Consider the following 25544-nt stretch of genomic DNA (forward strand, 5'->3'; position numbering starts at 1 on the left):
GTGTGGGTATCTAGAGATGAAAGTAGGCTCTGCTAAACAGATAAGTCTTTATGCGCTTCTTAAAAATATCAAGGCTGGGTGACTGGCGCACTTCTAGAGGGACATTGTTCCAAGCGAAGGGGGCCGTGCGCGAGAAAGCACGATCACCATAGGTCTTCCGGTTACTCCGTGGTACATGAAGTAGGATTTTGCCATTTGATCGGAGAACTCTGGATGACACTTTCAGGTTGATTAGATCAGATATATAAACAGGAGCAGTGTTGTTCAGAGCTTTGTACGTGAGTAGCAGGATCTTGTATTGGATTCTGTAGTGTACTGGTAGCCAGTGTAATTCCATAAGTATAGGGGTTATATGGTCATATTTCCGTGTGCGAGAGACAATTCTGGCTGCCGAGTTCAGGGCATGCTGAAGTGGTAGAATGGATGATGATGGTAGACCACACAGGAGTGCATTACAGTAATCTAGTTTTGATGTGATTAGAGCATGTATTAACATCTGACAGACTTCCTTAGTTAGATACTGGCGAATATGGCTTATTTGACGGAGGTGGTAGTAAACTGACTAGCATATCGTATGAACGTGCTTACATAGAGTGTAGTTTTCATCAAATGTTACTCCTATATTCCGTGCAGAGTTAATAATTGGAATAGAACTTGATCCAATTATCATGTGATCAATAAGACGAGGTGAACGGTTGAACTGGGACCTTAACAGAAGTACCTCAGTTTTGCCATCATTGAGTTGGAGTTTATTTTCTATCATCCACATTTTTATTTCATGAACCATTCCTTCCATCTCGTGTACTGTAGATAGGATGTTAGACTGGGAGAAATACTGATAGAGTTGATTGTCGTCGGCATACTGATGAAAGTTGATATTGTGATTTCGAATGAGCTGAGCAAGTGGTAGGATGTAAATGCAGAACAAAAGTGGACCAAGCACTGAACCCTGTGGTACTCCGAATTGCAGTAGTTGAGTATCGGATGTTGAGCCATGTATAGATATAGACTGTTTTCTGTTCTTTAGATAGGATGAAAACCATTGCAATGGGATGTTCTTGATGCCAAGTTTAGATAACCTTGAGATGAGTATGTTGTGATCAATAGTGTCAAAAGCAGAGGAGAGGTCGGGGAGAACACATCTATTGATATTATCATTGAACTTATTGTATCATCAATCCATCACGCCATCTGTCTCATGTAGGCATGAATAGACACATTGTGAACAATATGTAGTGCCTTCGGGAAATGTTGGTATTCCAATGTGCTATTGACAGTTAGAACCACGTGACATGTTTTCAACCAAAACTTTCAACAGCGACTGTGCCTAACACTGGGGTTGAATTCATTGTACACGTCAAGTCACTCTCTTAAGTATGGAGTTTCATCTCTAGATCTGACATTTCCATCCAGCTGTTAGAACTTCTTGGGGCATCTGAACAGATGTCAGTTTTTTATACACATTTATTTTCACAATTTCTAATATTTTTTAGGAGTATGTTGATCGTATAGCAAATAAGCTACCTATCGGTCAGAATAGCTCCACCTTTTTTTCTTTTTTTATAACATATGTAGAAGTGGCTCTGCTGTTCAGCTCTTCCACTATGCTGTTTTGTTTTAGCAAAGTAATAAAGTGGTTAGTGGTGTTATATGATGACTCACACACCATACAAAACATTTGACACAGAAAGTTGGTAAAATATTGTACTTTTATATTATACTATAGTCATCATTTTACAAAAATTCTATTTTTACCCCTAATTTTGCTTATCAATAACCCAATCAACTTGTCTTGAACAAACTCATATCTGCTTATATCAAGACTATTACACGTCACACTTCAACTCAATTGTAGTTTTGGAGAAGAAGATTTGTTAATCATTTTTACCAAAAAAATTCTATTTTAGATCTAATTTGCATATTATTGACCCAATCAACTTGTTTTAAACGACCTCATATCTGCTTGTCCCAAGAAACCTACACACCAAATTTTGCGTTTGGGATAAGAAGATGAAAGTAGAAAAGTTGACAGACGCCGACGGAGAATTAAACTTAACCCTTAAGCTCGGCGACAGCCGAGCTAAAAAAACAACAACCTAATAGCCATGCATGTCGTGATTTTGTTGAAAACAGCAATTTGACAACTAGACACGTAATTATATAATTACGTATTTATATTAGCTCTATATAAACAGACCATGGCAGTAATACATTCACCCACACACACATCTACATAGTGAGATCCACATTGGTCACGAATATGGTCTCTATGTTAGTATAGAGAGAGAGAGAGAGAGAGAGAGAGAGAGAGAGAGAGAGAGAGAGAGAGAGAGAGAGAGAGAGAGAGAGAGAGAGAGAGAGAGAGAGAGAGAGAGAGAGAGAGAGAGAGAGAGAGAGAGAGAGAGAGAGAGAGAGAGAGAGAGAGAGAAATTGAAAATTTTATATTCTCCGTAAGTCTCATCTCTGAAATGCAACAAGCATGCCAATTCAACGTATAGCCGTGAATGGAATAATCCCCACGCCGATCGTTAAGATATTTCAATTGGGTTTTTACAATGTAAAGCCCGCTGGAACATATCTCATAAACAGGTAATGTTGAAGTTTAGCGCCAACCAATTTGCGCAGTATAGAGCAAAGATTACAGTTCGTGTTTACTGTAAAATGCAACTATACGGCATTATGGGTATTATATATCATCAGATTTTCAGTCTCTAACGTTAATGTGTTTCATAACTGCTGTTTGATATAGAATGCGGACAAATTTCCCCGAAAATCTAGGTTCCTAAGATCTCTCAAATCGTTGCCATATGAATCTTTTCTCTTTTTTTGTTAGTAAGTGAATGAATGAGTGAGTGAGTGAGTGAGTGAGTGAGTGAGTGAGTGAGTGAGTGAGTGAGTGAGTGAGTTAGTTAGTTAGTTAGTTAGTTAGTTAGTTAGTTAGTTAGTTAGTTAGTTAGTTAGTTAGTTAGTTAGTTAGTTAGTTAGTTAGTTAGTTAGTTAGTTAGTTAGTTAGTTAGTTAGTTAGTTAGTTAGTTAGTTAGTTAGTTAGTTAGTTAGTTAGCTAGCTAGCTAGCTAGCTATGAACAAACGGGTTGCCCCAATTACAGTTTTATGAAAATATCATACCTTTGAATTAGCAAACCCATGTAGCACCTACTGTGAATTATTTAAATAAAATATATTCATTTGTGTTTAGCGACATGTACAAACAGCGTCAAGAAGCACAACGATTATAAGTTCATGACAAAAAAATGGTCCTTTTGAAAAAATGACACACACACACACTTGGGGTTCACCGTCTTGTTTTCAAGGGAATCCACAATGTTTTTTCCCATAGATTTAACACGGGAATCAGCGACCATCTTGGATTTCAAAACGGCTTAATTTTGATATTCTCTTGACCTTTATTCAAATATGTGCATGGTCACGCTAATGTTTTCCCTTGACTTGGGAAGGGTTTCAGTTTTTATGAACAAAGTAAAAGCAAGACTGTAAAAGAACATTTCTGAGGTGCATTCTACATTAAGTCAACCTATAATTTTATATACGTTATGTTTTGAGGGAAGTGTGCCGATATTCTGATCCTAATGGGCACAATTGTCTATTTTGACTATGTAAGTAATGGTGGATTACAGCTAGTACATAGATGAATGCAGTGTCTCAAAGATTTATGACAAAGTTATACATTAAAAGCGACCATTTGATTGATATTAACAACCACCTCAGACTACTAGTGTCTTGAGCAATCATTAACAACTTTCTTAAAGGACTTGTTATTAAATTATGCTTAGTCCACAATTTTGCATACAAATAAAAATATAATATAATTTTGCATATGGTACATATTCCATAGGCTATATTAGTCTTTGTGTTAGCCTTTGGATTCCCCTAGCAACAGTCTGTTGTTGATGGATACAATTGTTATCTCGCGAGATCTGCCGCAAGACATTAACTCCCCTACTGGGATATACGCTTGAAGTGTAGTCCATCAGTATTTTCTCCAGTGATTGTAAATTTGTACCTCTTTAAATATATAATAGAAACGAGGAGTTACGAGGAGTTATTCCTTCGCGATATCGCGAGGTCATTAGCAGCTACCCTTCATAATGGTCGTTAACTTTTATTCCTTCTTCTTGAAGAGAGAGATGCTCGTGTTAATAACTTACAACAAACTTTGGAGATTTGTCTTGATAAACAACTCTAAGAATAACAGCAGCTTAGTTCTTCAGAATTCTTTTATTCCATGTCCAGAATTACACAAATTATACAAACTGAAACACCTGATTATAACCGAGGGGTCGAGTGGGGTGGGGCTGGGGCAAATCAGTGTAAAATAATACGACAAGGCTCCTCTGAGACCTACAAACCCAAACTATTGCCACACCACTGAACACCGCCCCCCCCCCCCCCCCCCCCAGGAGATCCTTTCTCATACGAATATGCAACATTTACCCGGTTGTAGCTTACACAATTTAGAATGTCATTGACCTTTGCCATGAAACCATTAGCTCACAACCAATACAACTCATGAATATTCTAATGATTTCGAATGACCTTGCTCAATTAATAAAAAAAATTGGAACTTCTCCAAATCCTGGCCTTAGCCAATTGCCCTATCACAGAATTACTCTGCAAGCAACTGTAATGTTAGAAGTAACATATACTAAAAATGCCGATGTTGTCACGTATGGTATGCTTGTTATCGTGACAAACAAGAAAGGGAATATGCACTTATGTGGTACACATTGTCATACATTCTCGAATAATATAACATGACTGGGCTGCTGTAAACACTTCATATCCCTATTGGTCACTATGGTTATGATCGCCTATGGACTATACTTCTTTCTCCCTGCAAATAATGAACTGGACATTACACAACATCAAAAGCCTTTTTAGAGAGAGAGAGAGAGAGAGAGAGAGAGAGAGAGAGAGAGAGAGAGAGAGAGAGAGAGAGAGAGAGAGAGAGAGAGAGAGAGAGAGAGAGAGAGAGAGAGAGAGAGAGAGAGAGAGAGAGAGAGGGGGGGAGACAGACAGACAGACAGACAGACAGACAGACAGACAGACAGACAGACAGACAGACAGACAGGAAAATATAATTCATCACAAGAACACAACCCGGGATTTAATCAACTTAGATAACAACAGTTAACACTGCTCTAACAGATGTCCTATCCCTTTTATAAGACAATTAATTAACTTCATTTATACAAATTACCAGTTAAATTTAGCAGAGAAAGAGCTACGTAAAACAGGGAAAGAGGATTCATCACAACAACGCAAATCGGGAATGAATCAAAAGAACAGGTCTTAGATAACAACAGTTAAGTTAATCTAACAGAAAAACATCCCAAACCACTCAAATACAATGTTTGAAGTGGCCATTTGAATGAATAAAGGATATTATATTTGACTCATCCGTCGCTAGACAATTTTATCATTTAATGGCATTGCCAAGTAAAATCTCATCACCTATGAAGTCAACTTGCAATGTATATTTATAAGACATTTAGATTGAGAAAAATTTCACAAGTTATGTTTATTCTTGACACGTTTTCGGTTGTATATTTTCGTTCCATGTATGTATGTATGTATGTATGTATGTATGTATGCAATCATTATACTTTTTGTCTTGCTTTATTTATTCGAATATGCATTTTGGGCCGATGGCCTCTAAATGCGAAATAAATATTCAATTAAAAGCAATTAAATTCAAATTCAATTCAATTCAATTCAATTATTTTTACCGTGTTTCTCTATTCGCAAAAATAATGTGTCATTGTTTTAAAGATTTTGATCAAAAGTATTTGGTCATTTTCAAGACAGTCACGCGTGATGTTTCGACTTTTACACTTTGTATCATATTGTTTTCGTACATTGTACCCTGTGACACCAATGAACCAGAATACTTTGTAACAATTTGTGAAGTCTAGTACTCCGTGAAGAGATTTATTAAAATGTATCATTTCTGATATGTCACGTATTCCATTGAAAGAATATTCTACTCAACCAAATAACGAACTCGCAATGCAGTATTCATTGTTTGACTGGTTCTTCTATGCATGGAGATAGGGGAAGGATACCGTGTGAATTCACTATGGTTACGAGAACCTTGGATGATAAACGTCTGGAAATATGTTGGTTTTCATACTCGTCCAATTCCCAGTATAGAGCTGGCATCGATAACAACTTAGGCGGAAGTGACGTACCTGTCTTCCTTAGCGACTTCTGTTAAACATGTTGGCGACTGTTTCTAATGTTATTGTAATCGCATTACAATACACAAGCAGACGACAATATGTTCAACGGAAGTTCCCCTACCAAGACCTGCACGCCTATAAGTTGCATCAAAGCCAGCTCCATATCGATAAATGTAAAAGAATGAAACAATGCATTTTATTTGGTTTTAAATCCAAGTCTTAAGTTAACCTCAGACCACTAAAAACTAAACATTCCAAATTCATGAGATATCCTTCCCCTTAAGGTTTGTATGGAACTTAGATTAATAATGTAAAAATGGTGTTTTGAAAATAATGTTTTATTTTTTTTTTTTTTTTTTATTTTTTTTTTTTTTATTATATGCATTTACAAAAGTTTACACAACAGAAAAAGAACATTACACAACGGATAACAATACAAAAGGGAGGAAGAAGCGAGGCATCAGTACGTTGAATCGCAAATAACTAAGGAAAGGGGAAAAGTGTATGCGCGTGTACCAAAATGAAATGAAATGAATGTTTTATACATTGTTTAAGTTGTGTGTGCATTAACATTTGAGTTACTGTATAATATGCTCCCGTTTCATTGTCGTATAATACATTTGATGTCAGCTAATGTACACATAATATTCAATGGGTTAAAAATATGAATAACAATATAGAATGTAGGTCTAGAAATAAATCAAAACTGAAATTTCATCCACCGTATCTGAATACGTAAAATTTCTGATTCTTTCAATCTCTGAACATAGCCAGAGGAGTATCAATGCATTAACATTGGAGATAAGAAAACCCGTGAAAAGTCCGCATGCATTACGAATATGTCTTTCCAATCACGTCAGGTCACCGTGGAAGGAACAAACGCCTGGAGACCGTGAGTGAAATTTTATATCGAAAGATTGCCGCGCGCTAGGGGGTTAGGTTTATAAATTAATCTCGAAATTGCGTATTTCTTTACAATATAATATGATATAGCCGCAAGCAATATATTTATTACGGTTTATGCTAACTGAAGATAAATGCTGATTTGCAATACAATTCTGAACCGCCATTATATACAAAACATCATTATGTATATGTAATATTAAAATTTATCTAATCTCTACCAAACGATATCGGGAAACTACGTGCCACGTTCCGTTTATTTTCAAAACCAACACAATACACAAGAAAACTACTGTCGGACGTAGTTCTGTTAACTAGTACTCTAACTTTGTTTTTCAGATTAATCTGGCTTTCGGTTCTCTACAGAAAGCATCATTCGAATGTTGCTGAGAACGGCCTGAGGCTAACGCATGTTTAATATTTTCGATAATTTGAAAGTACTGCACTGCACTCTGAGGGAAAAAGACAACAAGGTGGTAGGTATTTTAGTTGTGTGTGTGTGTGTGTCTATATGTCTGCCTATCTGTTCATGTGTTTTTAAGTTCTGTACATTTTCGACGGTTACACGAAATCGAAGGCCACATTTTATCTTTGAAGAGGTGATTCAAATTGTATTCAAATTGTACGTTGATGGTAAAGTGTACTGCCAAAGTACACAGATGCTAACATATGTTACCATAGGACCTTGATAATAAAATGTATTGCCAAGTATTCTGCATCATTTACTTTAACTGATGCAATAAATTACAATAATTCGAAATTTATGAGGAGAAATAACATGATTGATTAGAGGAGAGTTCCAGTTGATGCACGCCCACGTTGTTTTCATGTTATGGTAAAATATATGCAACAAATATGATTTATCATATGAATAATGAATACCACTATGCCATCACAGCAATACTTTCAATAATTTAACCCTTGAAAATCCATGGCGGCATCAAAAAGCCGTTTCAAACACAAACTACCGATTTCTTATGTTGTATGGATCATGGGTACTCCTCTCACATGCAGTTAATCTCTATGCAATCTCAGAGGGAATTTGAGTTAGAAAGGAAAATGTCAGATTAGGATTAAAGAAGGGCTGAGAACACTTGGAGATGTCTAACAAGAGTTGGTCTTGAGCATAAGACAGGTCCTATCTGATCCTTATGGATAAACTAATAATATAACACTGATACGACGATCTGGGTTCGAATCCTTCGCATGGCGTCAGAAAGAAGCGATGTACGACCTTACAGTATGATTAAATCATCGCCGCAATCAATACTTAAATTTTGATCAAATCTAAGAAGCATTTTGAAACATTCATATAGTATTCAAACTGGCGACGGGCTAATACATAAGCTCTCATAGCATTACCCTATCATGTGAAAGTCTAAGGCCAGGCATAATTCTCAAAATCTCAACTCAAAACTTGCTCTCTGTTGTTTAACAAGTCAGTCATCAGACTTAGTCGGCATCTGTGTAGGCGTCAGATTGTCTCAGTACAAGTTGATCAGGATTTCATAATGGCGATTGTGCAAATGCAGCATTTCCGATTCGATCGGGAAATGAAATCTTTAAAAGTGGATTTGGAAGCTTATTAAAATCTACTCAACTTATACTACGTAGTCATTATGCATGGCGTGTAGAGTATGAATTACTGAGTAACAAAGATTGTATACAAATATTGGTGCAATGTTCGGTTAGAATGACGTCTTCCGTGGGCAGGACAATAGGATTATGCATGATCATATCAAAAAGAGAAACAAGATTTATAGTTTATGGCAAACCAAATAGTCTTAAGGATTTATCAGCTTTGTTTATGCTTTACAAAGTGTCTTTTTTGCGTGGTGTTAGGTTTGATAGTTTTGAGCAGCTACTGTAGTGATAGAATTATAGATATACGTCGTGCCGTTTAGGCTAACAAAGTGATGTCTGTGTAAAAAGTCGGAAGAAAACACACCATCGGGACGACTTGCAAATTCAAAGAGTTTCAAAGAGTGCATAGGTAATGGACGCAGTTACATCGCTAGCTGGCAGTTTTGTGGTCTTGATATTGTTGTGGACGTACATAAATTACTAGCTTGTGATAATATCAAAGTGGGACAGAGAGACTATAATTAATTGATTAGCCATCAAAGCAATACGAGTAATGTTACTTTTTATATACTGCTTTTTCACATTGTTCTAAAAGTGCTTTTGAAATTATTAGTCTTGCCTAGACCTACATAGCGGCGCAATTGCCCTTTGCACTTCCTCAACTCCATGGGTCACTTTATATTGCAGTCTCCAACTCTAAGCGTATATGATGAAAACCATCGCATTGCAACCTAAAACCTACCAGGTCCCTAATTGTACAGCTGTATTGATATGGGATAAATTATTGTTATTCAAATCTTGTCTGGGGACGTTGGCTATTCCAAAAAATGGTAATAGCAACGCCCGAACAAGGTTCCAAATCGGCCAGTCTTAAACCTTGCAACCATCACGCTACTCTACATCCATTAAGATCTTCTGTCTCTCGGAGCAAAATAGACAACTACTGCTGAGTATAAAAGGACTATCTCCATGGTTACTGTAAGTGATGATGGACTGGATGATATATTGTTACAGAAAAGTAGAGAACTTTAAATAAAACACGTTATTATACAAAAAGCTTGTTGACAGAAAGCTGTCAAGATTGTATCAAGCAATAACACGAGAGTGCTTTTTAGTAGAAGCATGCTAAACTGTACTATGTAAACTACACTCTGATGCAATATATTTATTACATTTTCCCACCGACATAATCTCCATCACTATCCACAGGAGATGTATCTTTGTTGTTATACCTCGTACCCCAAAGTATCCGTAATTTTCATAAACGTTTGGTCCACGATTGAGTTTGATTTGTTCCACCGGAACTATTCCATGGCCCTCCCCAAAATTCTGCTTTGTATTGCTTTCAAAGAAGGTATATTTTGTTTTCATTTTCTGGTGAAATAAATTTCAATTTCAATTCCAATATTGGCAACACAAAGTGATAAACAGCCTTCATACGTGGGATGAATACGAAAGTAATCAACACGTTATTCTAACTAGGGAAAATATACCTCTTGTAAGTGCGTCAAAGCGTTTTGTTAATATGTTCAGTGATATGCGTCACATCAATTGTCAGCATTCTATTCGTTCACCATTTTACACTTAAAGCTGTGATAAAATTGTTCATTCGACGATGTATAGCGCATACAGACTTCAATAATGTTTAACTTGGCTCTACCCGACGAAGATCGAAGAGTCAGGAGCACAAAGCGGTGTCTTAAATAAAAAAAATATTACAAGTGATTTTGTATTCCCTAGCCTCTAATTCAAGTTTGTTTATTTTCATTTACCTTCCATGATCTACTTCAAGATAGCTACTGTAGTCCTCGACCGTCACCCATTATGGGAAAATAGTGTATGTTTGTATATTCAAAGAAGTAGAGTCTATCAAACTTTCATATCGTTAATTCACTGTCGACAAAATGATATGCTTCCAACCTCAGACAATCGATTGGCTACTCAAATCACAAGAACTAATTGGCGAAGGATTAGTTTCTCTCTTACCTTCCTGAACCTGTCACAGATTGAAGGAGTTCATGGATATCCCTTGAACTACAGTGTCTGCCGAATACAATCTGTAAGATGTGAAAAGATAAATAATGAGTTAATGCGCAATGAAACAATTTTCATAATGAATTTTTGGAATATTACTTATTACATATGATTACTTGCATTGGTGTGCTTGAAACACTTGTTGTACTTTCGCTGCAGTGGCAATACCTAACATAATATTTGCATACTTGTATGCAAATGAGCGCGCGATCGATCCATACACGAAATCACGCGATGCGTGAGCGCAATGTACTGTTCTGGAAAAACCTAATTATGTAATAATAACATAGTCTTATGACGCACGAGAGACATCGCGGAGTACTCGGGGTTATTTTCTCGAGTGCTTGCAGTCTTTCTACTGCAATTTCAAGAGCGCAGGGAATGAAAGTATGGCGCCAGAGGAGAATGCAAGTATTCGTTCAAATACCCACGTATTCCTTTGATTCTGTTCTATTCACACTTTAAAGCTGTACATTTATAAAGCAGAGGTCTCCCTTTGTACCAAATATGGCAGAGTCTATGCACGTTGTATTCAGCTATTCAAATCAGTGTATAAATGTATTGACTTAATATAAACTGATTCAGTTGTAAAGTCGAGTTGACACACCGTATTATAGCACTCGCAAGCTAAGCTGAACGTGCCGAACAACGAAGGGATTTAAACCCTTGCTTGTATATGGCATTAATTCTATGTTATTCGAAATATGCGTCAAAAGCGGAAAAGGTCACTAATATGCTTCCCGATTTTTCATAAATTATAGTAGAATTAAATATATTGAGAGCCCTACCATTTTGGCAAAGTGCCCTTTTCAGGTTAGGGTTGGTATTTTTGGCAACTAAAGTAATTATTGAGGGCGTCTGTGGCTAAACGATACGTGATCAAAAAGCAAAAAGGAAAAATCTTCTGATATATATTGATTATGATCTATATAGTTCATTATAAGTGACAGTTTTATGGTACAATTTGACTCTTATATTGTATACGAATGTAGCTTGACACAATTCAAATACTATTTAAGTCGTTGGATTAACAATAATTGCATATGAACCTTATATAACCCTGATAATCAATAAATTGTCATACTCTCTCTTTTGAAAAATAATCGTGAAAAAGATACACCCCAAAGAACCGAGGTAACTAGCTTGGGGTATTTAGTATGTTGACTTGTCATCTCTCTCTAATTACTACAACGAAAGGGGATCAGAAATCGTGACTTTACAGGTTTTCAAAGGAATAGACGATGATACGCTTTAAGGCTGGCACAGATATGCCAATTATGTGGGAACATCTTCAATCTCTTTATCCTAATTGCGTTTTTGTGTGTCAAAGCACACGCATTCATTTTTCAACCCATTATTGACACTGAGCTTACGGTTACAGAAATGTAAATTTACTCAAATTGAAAGGGTAAAAAATTACATTTTGTATGCATCAGTCGTGTTCGTGTGTGAAGATCTATTACCAGTCTCAAGTAATGAAATGTATTTCGGGGGATACGTTAGATATGTATGATAGTTTTTGTAGACTCAAACTGTGATTCACTGGATTTCGTGACAGGAAATTCAATTCGGTGATCGTCCTTATAGATTCCCTTAAGCAAAAGATGCATAGCTATTGACAGTAATGGATTTTGTGTAAGCAAAAATTGATATAATGTGTTTTATATATGCCATACCATCGTTTTTGTGCCGTCTGGGGTTCTGTTTCCTGTATTTATATATCGTTTTCCTAAAGATGACCACTCATTGATACCACGACAAATATCCATGTCTTTCATAACTATAAGCTTGGAGAAATCTGTTTCTGATATAACAAGATCTTTATCTGGAACATTGTACTGAATGAATGAGTATGCATTGAATTTATAAAGATTGCATTTCCTGTCACGAAATCCAGTGAATCACAGTTTGAGTCTAACAAAACTATCATACATATCTAACGTATCCCCGAAATACATTTCATTACTTGAGACTGGTGATATATCTTCACACACGAACACGACTGATGCATACAAAATGTAATTTTTTACCCTTTCAATTTGAGTAAATTTACATTTCTGTAACCGTAAGCTCAGTGCCAATAATGGGTTGAAAAATGAATGCGTGTGCTTTGACACACAAAAACGCAATTAGGATAAAGAGATTGAAGATGTTCCCACATAATTGGCATATCTGTGCCAGCCTTAAGGTGTACTGTCGTCCAATCTTTTGAAAACCTGTAAAGTCACGATGTCTGATCCCCTTTCGTTGTAGTGATTAAAGAGAGAGATGAAAAAGTCAAGGGACTAAATAACTCAAGCTAGTTACCTCGATTCTTTGGGGTGTATAATTTTCATGATTATTTTTCAAAGTACAGAGTATGGCAATTTAATGGATTATGGGGGTTACATATGTGTCACATGAAAATGACATTGCTGTGGAGGTCATGATTTTGTATTTTAAACTGGAAAAAACTGATTACATTGATACAGTATAGCAGAAAGGGAAAGGCAAAATTAATTTTAAAAGGTTTGTTTCCGATACCATGACTTCAGAAAATATGGTAGGTAGGTCGGAATTTTATTTTACAAACATATACTCTGTAACATTATTTTATCAAGATGAAAAAAAAGGAGAGGAGTTTTATCAAAAAAAAAAGTCCGAAACAAATAACCACTTGTCATCCATATGACCACCTTAAGTAATCGAAAACATAAAAGTGAATGACAACGATAACAACTATTTCACTATTTGAATATAACGACAAAAGCGAAATACTTGTCAACTTTTCATGTAATGTTCATAAAAAGGAAACCAACAAGAGATTGTGCTTAATACTATGCAGAAGTTATGGAGTCATGATGGGCGAATGTACCAAAATTAGATATGACATCATTGTTATAGTTTCGTCATACCTTTAAATATTCCCTGCATTGACTCGGCTGATCCCACAAGGGAAGATTATGACTTTTAGAGAAGATTTTGCGGGATTTCTTTAATTGTTCACATTTTACACCATTATCAATTACTTTCGCAACTTCTTTTTTGACCTGTCATGCATGTCCTGTTTCTGTATTTGATGTGTGTAATTTTTTTTTTATATTTAGTCAATGTTCTCTCTATATTTGACTTATGTTATATCTATATTTGACTAATTTTCTTTGTATTTTTGACACATGTTCTCTTTCTATTTGACTCATATTCTCTATATTTGACTCATATTCTCTCTATATTTGACTCATATTCTCTATATTTGACTCATATTCTCTCTATATTTGACTCATATTCTCTTTATGTTTGATTAACGTTCTTTCTATATTTGACTCGTTTTCTCTATATTTGACTCATATTCTCTATATTTGACTTACGTTCTCTATATATTTGACTCATATTCTCTATTTTTGACACATGTTCTTTGTATGTTTGACTAACGGTTCTTTCTATATAAAACGTGTTCTTTCTTATAAAGTGAACAAGATGGAAATTCAACAGCCCTCCTATTTTGCTCACTCGTCAACATCTCATCCTTCTTCTCATTTTCATATCTTTTTCCCATTACATTATCCACTTTGCCATACAAACTCAGCATGCCTAGATGCAGAAGAAAATTTGATTATTTGCAGTTGTGGTAATCAATTATCTGAGATGTTTGGAGAAATAACTTTCCTGCAAATGCCCGGGTAGCCATGGTTACATTTTATTTGTTGTTACATACATTGTTATATATTGTTAAAAACCGTGACTTCCTCAAATACCATCTTTCCTACTACACAGTTTACATTACCACTCAACAAGATGGAATGGATTTTTTAAATCAGATTCTGTATTCTTTGTAAAGAACGGCTCAACCTTCTACCTGAACAGTTTCACAATGTAGACTAAACTGGACCTGTGAATCACATTTAGATAAAGTAGAGTGGTTTGTGAATGAGCGATCTGTCATGGGTTTATAATTACTCTTTTGGGTTCAGGCATGATGCTTTATACATGTTGCCAACGACCTTTTATTGCAGGAGTCCACATAGTTTTTAAAACGAAAGGTACCATCTCATATAATTTGATATCTTGGAGCTGTGAGAATCTCTAACCTGGCTTCAGCTGTGAGTGAGGCCATGAGGCTGCACTTAGGACTTTCATAAAAAAAGTTCCGATTTTACTCCACACATCGTCTCGTACCCACTTTATCTTTCCTGCACATACTATTTGCAAATCCAAAGTTACAATAGATCGATACTACAAATTCAAAAAACTATTCACACGGCAGTGAAATATACAAATTTTATACCTAGTCATGTATAGTTCCATATTTACATAACTCGAGTATCTTTATTTCATGCAAACAACAACCTGTTATGAAATTAGCAGATATGGGAATTAGCCCCTTCTAAATGACAAACACTCGTTCGTCTATGTTTCGTGTTACGTTGTTCATTATATTCCGAATTATGTGTCGCTACCCAAGAATATAAACCATTATGACAATAGAATATTATACAACCAGTTCTCCTCGTTTTGAGATGTAAACTTAATTTTTGGCGTACAGAGTTACCGGCATATATGAAACCCAAAATTAGATAGGTGAGCGATTTGAGTAAATTGAGTCTTATCTTGAAAGTCACCCGGCTAATAACTAGTATAATTATAGTAATCACACTTCGTCTTTGTAAATACTCGATTATTTGTCTTTATTGTAATGAATTGTGTTCCATATTGTTCTTTTCACAAATATTTTTATTGTCCTTTTAAGTCAATCAGTATGCTTGTATGGGCAGAAAACTTTCTAAACAATGTCATTGCCACCATTATTGAGCATAGACAGATCCTAAGATCTTACCGGGTCCCAAAGATACGATAATCCAAAGATATGATAGATCGATACCTCAAAATTCAAAAACCTATTTATACGCTAGTGAAATATACAAATATTATACGTGGTCATGTATGTATAGTTCCATAGTCGTCGTTTCTGTGTTTGCCATAGCTGAAAATTTAAAGTGTTTGCCATTGAAATGTACTGCTTCCCGGACGCGAAAGCCTTGGTAAAATTGGCGGCCATTAATTTTGTCTGGAAATAAAGCCCTTCGGGTACTTTTAAGGAAAAAAACGTATGTTACCTTAACAATGGTTTTGTTTGGCAACGTCGTAATATTCGATCAAGATAAAACTGTTGTAACACAATTTGCTATTACGTTAGTAAAATAAGTAAAGCTTGTCCCACTGTTAATGCAAAAAGCATATAACACCACGAACTGCAGAGTGCAGCTAGAATTTACAGGTGCGTAGTCGGACCGTTCCTATGGAGACAGAGTAACCAATTGATGTGTGAAAAGAAACAACACTTCATCAGAGTGCATAACAGTTTATGTAAATATTTAGAGTGTAAATGGTAATCTCTGAATGATATATTAGCCTTATTTAAATTTACCAGGTGTACATTTTATTCATGAGTGTACGCAGTGGAAACGCGCATTCTTTCTATATTTCTTGCTACCGGGTATACTAAGGACGCCATCGTCGCTACGGCCAAGAAGCAATAATCAGAAAAATCGTGTTGTCAAAAGTGGTGAATGTGTTGCCTTTAATTCGTGGTATAATAGAAACAAATTGCATGGTTGGAGTATGTATGTATGTATGTATGTATGTATGTATGTATGTATGTGTGTATGTGTATGTGTAAGTACGGAGGTAGGTAGGTAGGTAGGTAGATAAGTAGGCAGGCAGGCAGGCAGCTATATAGACAGACAGATAGATAGACAGACATATAGATAGATAGATAGATAGATAGATAGATAGATAGATAGATAGATAGATAGATAGATAGATAGATAGATAGATAGATAGGAACTAGGAACTCACAAGTCGTAACTATGTAACGAAATGTTATGGAATAGATCAACAACCGCGAGTTTATCAACCACATGTGTGTGTGTATATATATATATGTATATATATATATATATATATATATATCTGTGGTTCAGAACTGGAGACCCACCGATGAAGAGAAGCTCAGTCTCTTCGAAATATTTGGGTCAGAACTGTATTGTTTATGATATTATTTATATTTAGAACCTCAGTGTAAAGTTATATGTATATTTATTTATTTATTTATTTATTTATTTATATATTTATTTATTTATTTACAATGTTTGTTTATATATACATAACTGCTTTTGATTCATGCTTAAAGTTTACTATGTAAAGGAAAAGGTAATGTGATTCAGTAAGCTAAATACAGAATGTAAAATATGTAAATGATTGATTTTAAAAGTGATATAGTGCACTCACAACGACCTACTTAGCTCTGATGTTATAAAGAACAGAAGCGGTGTGTTACATGTATAACTATGACATACGTGCACACCATTACAATTCTTGTAAGATATTTCACACACAAGAATGTGATTTCCACACGGGAGATGTACTTATAAACATTTGACTTTTTTTCAAAATGTAGAAAGGTCTAACTGTGTATATTAACCTAAATTATTGTTCATTAATCTTAGAATTTCACGCTGATTTGAAGGGAAAAAATCCGTATAAAATGTCGCCGTGTACAGTAAAGCTACAGTGACCTCAATTGTCAACCATTAGATATTTTGCACACGTGAATGTCTTCTAACAGATCAATACACCGGCTAAACAAATTGATGAACCAGCCATAATGCTATAAAACGAGACTCCTGGTCAAATACACATCCGTATCATTTTGCTGTCACAATTCTTTTTACATCAGGTATTGATTTCTTTTCATCGTCAGTTATATTGGGAAGATAACAGGTGGCGTGTACTTATTTCACAAATTTATCCCATATCATGCGCAGCACTTTGATGCCGTAACTGAAATATCATATTACACAGTACGTCTGCATCTCATACATATACATTTTTGTTCTTCATTTTTACTAACAGTATTATAAGTATTCAGAGCTATATGTGTGCGTATATTTTGCAAATATAATACAAACACAATTTCACATACATACATACATACATACATACGTAAATACATACATACATACATACATACATACATACATACATACATACATACATACATACATACATACATACATGCATGCATGCATGCATGCATGCATAAATGCATACATACATACATACATACATACATACATACATACATACATACATACATACATACATACATACATACATACATGGGTATTTCATTAACCTGATTTAATTCTATAGAACTTGCCAAGATATCATATTATGACATAAAATGGAGTCAAGTATCAATTTCTATTCTGAATCATAAATTGAATTTCAATATCTATAGAATTTGTTTGCTCTTTACATTTCAATGATCTATAGGTGACAACAAACTTACACATCATCACCATGGTAACATACTGTGAACCCCTGACCGCACTATATCTTTACTATACAAAAGATAATTAGATAGTCGACTGTGAACGACATGTTTTCTTCCGTTCTTCATGTTAATTCATTAAAAGTCAATTAGGTTGAATATCACTTTACTGTGCTGGCAATACATTATTGCTATGTATGTGAAAAGGTGTGTCCGCATTGTACTCCAGGAATGCCAAAATAAACTCATTCTGTGTGTTACTAAATACCTGATGGAAGTACATATAATAATCTAGTATTTTATGTAGTGTTTTCAATATTGCTATTTTATGTCAAATAACGTTTATCTGATCTCATTCACTTTGTTTTAATCATTTAGCTCCTATGGTAACATTGGTGTCGGGGCTGTCTGGTTGATGATGCCAACTAAATCGCATCAACAACAACGTAATACATAAAATGTATATATCGTCATATTTATATATTCGGGAATTACAGGATTTTATGACAGCGACTTTATATAATATCTTTTAAGTCCGTTCAATCTTATGTTATTGTGTATTGTAGCTTTGTATCATGCCTTTCAATTCGATTCGAAGCACGTCTCATCACATCATCACATCACAGTGAACAATATTGCATTCAAATGGAAGACTGCAACCCATTGCATGATTAATGATCATGTCTTGTCACGTCACTCATTACTTCAAAAGGCAAGTATCATATTCCCTGGGGTTAATATTTCCAAGTAATACACATTGGCTACATTATGTATCTGTACTTCTACATTGAATGGCGAAAACAACGATAACCACGTCTCCCCCCTCCCCCGGAAGTTAGACAAAGGCATATATAGACGACATATATATAGAGTGAGCAGCGACCTTTTCTGTAAGGGCTTAAACATGGTGGATTGTATGTCAGAACAATTGGGGAGGGGAGACAATGAACATAATATTTCATATGTATACCAAAATATTGCTCGTAAAGAGACACTTTCACATGACGCCATGTCATTTTCAAATATATCACATCACATTACTAAGTATATAATGTATGTAACCACCGTTTTTGGAAAAATCACTTTAACTGCTAAATATCACGTCATGCCTCACGACTTCAGATTAATTAAATGCTTTGTATCACTCTAAAGTAATGTGTTCAGTTCCTGAACACATGTTAGAACACTTAATAGTAACAGATTTTGAACGCAGTATATGTGTTCAATGTAAATACTAGAACGCATGTGTTCAGATTTAGAACACAGTGTTTTTATTTTTGAACGCATAACATATGTTCAAAATCTTATAAACTAGAACACTGTTGACGCATCAGAACACTGTAACAGTTTTTGAACACAGAGTAAGTGTTCAGAACAAGCAAATAGAACACATACATTCTAGATCTGAACACTAGTGTTTTATGTTTGGACACACGAAGCTAAACATGGGACGCGTCCGAAGCGTATGTGGCATTATCACATTATATAACATGTATTAAAATATGAGCCGATACTACACCACCACAACGCACGTAACCATTTGTTACTTGCATTTGTAACCCTATTATTTTCATAATTTCATTTTTAAATCTGCCATTTGCATTTACTTGACTGTAAAAAAAACATAATTATTTATTCGCCTATCCCCTGATAACCAATTAGCTTTTGTAACCCTATTATTATTACCATAATTTCATATCTAAATCTGTTATTTGTATATATTTGACTGTAAAAAAACATAATTATTTATTCGCCTATCCCCTGATAACCAATTTGCTTCAGGTCTACCAATTAACCCGCTAGGACGAACGAAACTAGATAGTTAATGGAGATGAAATATGAAAAATGATATTACACTCTTGGCTGGTAAGCTGACGAGCTGATTCATGGCCACTGCTATTTTGCACACAGAAACACAATCATCATAAAAGACCAGCATTTCTCTACTCTAAAACTCTAGTTGTAAATGATAGCTGAAAATCACAAAAAAAGAGTTGTTAATTTCTGGTCAAAATGTCATTTTTTGTTATCGTTCGGAATTACCAATGGCGGGAAGAAACAATTAAATCCTTCTGCTCGTTCTCTAGTATTGTGACCATTCATGTCATATTTGCATCGACCACATTTAGCTGCCATTGAACCAAGGCCAGAGTTATCCATTTAACACGGTCAGACGTTTAAGCTGCAAAAGCCGCAACTGGAATGTTATTATTTTTTTTTTAAGTTTTGTTAGATACAATGACGACCGTAATATTGTACACCCTGAACAGTATTGAATCATATGTGGGTACATGTGCATGATGTGTTTGTGAAGCTGACATGTAATATGCCATGGTACAATAAATCCCATCAAATTTTTTTGTGTGTGTCCACACCCTAAAAGCAACGCCCCAACGTGATCATGATTTTCGATCTTTGCCTCACAACTTATGGATGCAATCTAGACCTAAGTAACATGTGCAACGTCTAGTAACTTGCATTTACAAAAACAAATCAGTAAATATATTGCAGCTTTAATTTTCGCCATATGGATGAGGATTGGGTATATATTTTGGATTTTTAATTTATAAAACTATTTTATCAAGGTTTCCTACTTGCAAAATCAATGGGAAAAAAACTATGCCAAGTCCTTGTTTGTATCTCAAAACATTACAAAAGATTGATAAATGTTTAAAATTGTTTTATTGTACGTACAATAACACACTTTTTACACACTTTTAAACTTTTTACAATGTATTGTGTTACAAAACACAGACTTGGTCAATATTATTTCACATTGATTTTTCAAGTAGGAAGCCATGATAAAATTGCTCTATAAATGAAAAATCTAAAATAAATACCCAATCCTCACCCATATGGCCACTTTAATACAAAGACGAGACTATGTGGAAATGTTGATCAGATCATGTTTGTTAAAATACCAGTGCCGAAAACAGATTAAATGTAACGTAAATACATGTATTTCTTTTAGTGTTTGTCTTCGATGAACACGACTAATCCGCTCGTGGTCTCTTTCAAAAATCAATGAAATCGAGGAATCAACCGGGATAAATCCACTCTCTATGAATGATGTTCTATGTTCTATTGAAAACACATTTTATTGATATTCAGAGATTTTTCTACAAGCGAGAAGCTGAAATGAAAATGTTCCGATCAAAGACATCAATTTCAATAGACCATCCGTAGGTTGAGCTGTACATAATTATTTTGATATTTCTTTTCTGCCATCATAATCAATGGCTTGTTTATCTTTCAGTCAGTTTTTATATAATAGTATCATGAATTGTGTGGGCCACATATATGAACAATAATTCAACAGCTATGGTTGTAAATTAATAACATCACCCCCTCCCCTCCCTCCTTCCTCCAGCTTGGGATTTTTCAACCGAGTTATTTCATAACTGCATCGGTTTTATCCAAGACGTTGGAGTTTCAACGTCTTTTACTTAATAAGTCCTTCCATGGTTCCAAAAATGGTGACTTTTGATGTGCAAGCAAATGTTATAGTATTTATCGCCGTATCTGTAATATGATGTTAATCAAATTCTTGGGCAAAATGTGAAAAAAATTACTAATTTTTTTTAAGGCAACCATAGATGTGTACCCTCTGAGCATGTTTGTGTGTTGTATGTGTGTGTGTGTGTGTGATATTTCTAAATGAAAGTAGAAGAATTCGATTTTATGGATCTTCGCACTCGAACTGATTTTTATCACGTAATCTGTGACAGCGAATTTTTAACGTATTCATTTTCATCTCCAAAATGTTCAATTGACACTTGAAATACCGGTATGAAAAATTTACATTGAAGAGTTTGTGTAATTTTGAAAAACACTGAAGGCGACACAAGTTTACAGTTGCTATGGCAACCGATTAAGTTGAAACAAATTGTCGTCTGGCGCGCCAACAAATCTAACTAACATTATTTTTCATTTTAATGTCTGGCTCAACCACATCTTTGCAACATTACTAAATGTTATCGTCTGGCATGAGAAAATTTAATTAACATTTTACTACACGTTATTGTCTGGCACAACAAAAATTGAAATATCACCTTTACATTTGAATCCATTGATACCCATGAGAAAGAATGATTATTGCAATGTATGTGTTTTGACGACAATATGCAAAGATAACGTTAGTTCATACAAAGAAAATGAAGAAATGTTCTTGTTATTTTTTGTCAAGCCAAACATTGAACAGAAGCAGTGTTAGTAAGATTTAGAAGTTAGTCAATCCAGACGAAATATTGTAACAATGTTAGCGATATTTTACTTTTAGTCATGCCAGACGTGAAATACAAAGACACAGTCTTAGGCCCCCAAAACTTGTTTCTGGTCAGCGCGCGCATCACTTAAATACCCTCGCGTCGGTCTTTTTTCCGTGTTTGTCCAGTCCATGCAGTCTGCAGACCCGGGGTGAAACACAAAAATAACCCTCCCTACTTCAGTGACGACAACTGCAGAGTCAATCATAAACAAGCACAAACCCACTTGCTCTAAAGTACTAAATAAAAACAACAGTAACTACCATAAATGTATGTAGTAGATTGACACTATATGTAAACAATATTTCTGTCGCACCAACCGACGAATCAGACGACATTTTGCTTCAAGTCAACTGACTGCTTTCCATTGTATAATTGTGAGGTTGCTTGGTAATAAATTTAAGCAAAGTGTTTTTATTCGACAAAACATACAAATTAGAACAGAGCAAAACATATCCGTTCATCAATTTGTAAGAACTACACTATCCGATTAACCATCTTCCATGACCAGTAAATATTTATGTGGCATCTTACTATCGTTAAATATCACAAAGTATCACCACAGTAAATATTTTAATGGTATTCACTGTTCCGAAAACAGGATATCCCTCAAGTCAAACTGCCAGTCGTTCACAATTCAATTATATGAATGTCTCTCATTTAAGGGAGGAAAGCTGCCGTAAAATGTTAAAAGCTCAAATTGAAACAAATGACTGCAACATTAATCTCACTCCAAGCGTTATCTGATGAAAATACATGTCGTAACTTCATTTTATGAAAGAGGTATCAAGTTGATTAGCCGCTTAACTATGTTATGATGTAGAAAGGTGTTTCGCAATTATTTTGCTGGGAGAGAGAGAGAAAAAAAAACCCAGACAGACAGACAGACAGACAGACAGACAGACAGACAGACAGACAGACTGAGGGAGACAGAGAGCCAGTACGTTGGGTCATGAACTTAAAAACCTTGATTCTTTCATTGCTGTAGTATACGTTATAATGAGGAACGCATGCAGATTTAAAGGCGATATTTTCTCTCATCTTAAATCTTGGAAGTCATAATGATCAATTTATATGGTATATATAACTATCTATTTCAACACAATCAAATCCATCAAACCTCTTGGAGGTTAAAGTACACGTTCATTTGGTCACAGAGTTAAAATATCAATCAACAAATAGTCAACTTTGACCTCCCGCTGTCTAGAATTTGTGTATTCTAACATTCCAATTAAAACTGCGTTGATATAATAATATAACAGATGATTGAGTAACAAAATAAGAGCTCTCACTTTAAATATTACTATTGTAATTTACTACGACAGACACACAAACTAAAACTATTTCAACATGTTGATACAACAGTGATAATCTTTGAATGGACCTTTGTTTAATTATAGTCTCAGTGGGTAATCTCTGAAAACTAGTTTATTTAGAGCTCTGTTATCTTGCAGGGCTGTTTTGTGACTTTCAATCTTTACACCATCTTCATCACAGGGTGATTTAGAATCGGACAACACTTGTGCAATCCATACTGAAGAACACTAGATTTACAAACATATAGTTTGCGTCTATCTTAGTAAACTGAAGGCTTGATTACAGGTGTTTTGTATACATTTGAATGTCAATTATTTCATCAGTGTTCGTGAAATACAACTAGACATCACTGTTATATAATATCATATAGAAAAATGAAGTTATATGACCTTGAGGCAAAGATGTAACTCACTGCATTAGTAATTTCATGAACTATATTATATACATTGTGTTATCTTATAGAATAATCGATTTGTAGTGAAAATAGAAGCAACTATACACAGATTTGTGACATGTTAAGAAAGATGTCAGGCCATTATATAAACTATTACTACTACCTACACAAGTTAAAAACACCCACAGTTTTATGTAAATGCAGATAAAAATGATATTGTTCATTTTGACGCTTGTACTGCACTGGCCAGTACATTCCAATATTGACATTTCAGAAGGAAATAATTACAGGGAAATTTGAAGCGACTTCCCTTTGAAGCAAGTGCTCTGTCTGACAAATCAATGAACAGTTTGGTTATGGCAGTAATTTCCTGACCTATATGCATACATACATATATACATACATACATACATACATACATACATACATACATACATACATACATATATACATACATACATACCTACACACACACACACACACACACATACATACATACATACATACATACATACATACATACATACATACATACGTTCTAAACAGCAGGAAATGAAAACGACACAGTAAGATATATAGCGGTTATTCAAATCATACGGTAGAAGTGTCTGATAAAGGCTAGTGCCGGCTGCCTATCGTTGAGTGCATTTCAAACAAGCATTATGTACACGACAAATGCATCAGAGTGCCGCGTTTTTCAATCACCGCTTTAATCTCGCCAGGCTATATACACTACCAATCAAAGTGGATGGACAGATTAATCCCGGTACAAAGCATTAAGTACAAACAGAGTGGATGATATGTAACACCGTGGCTTATAGAGCGAGAGACTTTAGTTACATATATCATTTTCGTATGCGTGCATTGTACCACGACAACGGTGTCATATTAACAAACTGAGGAAACCAAACTCTTTATATTTAGAAGTATTCTCTGTAACAGATCTTAACCGTCAGATCCCAACAAATTCTTTTTATCTTCGTGATAAACGATAGAGACAAAGTATAAAAATCTATGGCGTCAAATTTCAAAATTTAACTTTTAATTGCTGCGGATGGAAATTATCCGCTAGTTAAAATGAAATATCGATTTCAATAAAAATATAAATGGGTGGCGAAGCTTGTCTGAGGAATTTTCGTAATGTGCAAATACTAGATATAAACCTACGTTCATCGAATTAAAATGAATGTACACTGCAGATTAAAATGCGCTTTTTCCTGAAATATAAAAAGAGAAAATGCTCTCTGCTCTACTTGTCTGTCTGTCTGTCTGTCTGTCTGTCTGTCTGTCTGTCTGTCTGTCTGTCTGTCTGTCTGTCTGCCTGCCTGCCCGTCTGTCCATCTATCTATTTACTTATCTGTACATTGTATTCATACATTCATATATCCACCTGTCTGTTTATCCATCAACCCGTCCATCCATCCATCCATCCATCCATCCATCCATCGACCCATCCATCCATCCATCCATCCATCTATCCATCCCTCGATCTATGTCTGTGTCTATGTACCTGTGTCTATGTGTCTGCTTGTCTG

The 25544-nt window shown here is 35.1% G+C and overlaps 1 protein-coding gene across 1 annotated transcript in view; it reads right to left on the bottom strand.

Moving 5' to 3' along the window:
- The window catches only part of LOC144439658 (high affinity cGMP-specific 3',5'-cyclic phosphodiesterase 9A-like), a 46988-nt gene that overhangs the window by 18732 nt on the left and 2712 nt on the right, over positions 1 to 25544 (bottom strand). Inside the window, exon 2 of the mRNA XM_078128897.1 lies at positions 10674 to 10744. Coding sequence (XP_077985023.1) covers positions 10674 to 10744 — 71 coding nt within the window. The remainder of the gene's footprint in view (positions 1 to 10673; positions 10745 to 25544) is intronic.

This window comes from Glandiceps talaboti, chromosome 9, assembly GCF_964340395.1.
Source record: "Glandiceps talaboti chromosome 9, keGlaTala1.1, whole genome shotgun sequence".
Lineage (NCBI taxonomy): Eukaryota > Metazoa > Hemichordata > Enteropneusta > Spengelidae > Glandiceps > Glandiceps talaboti.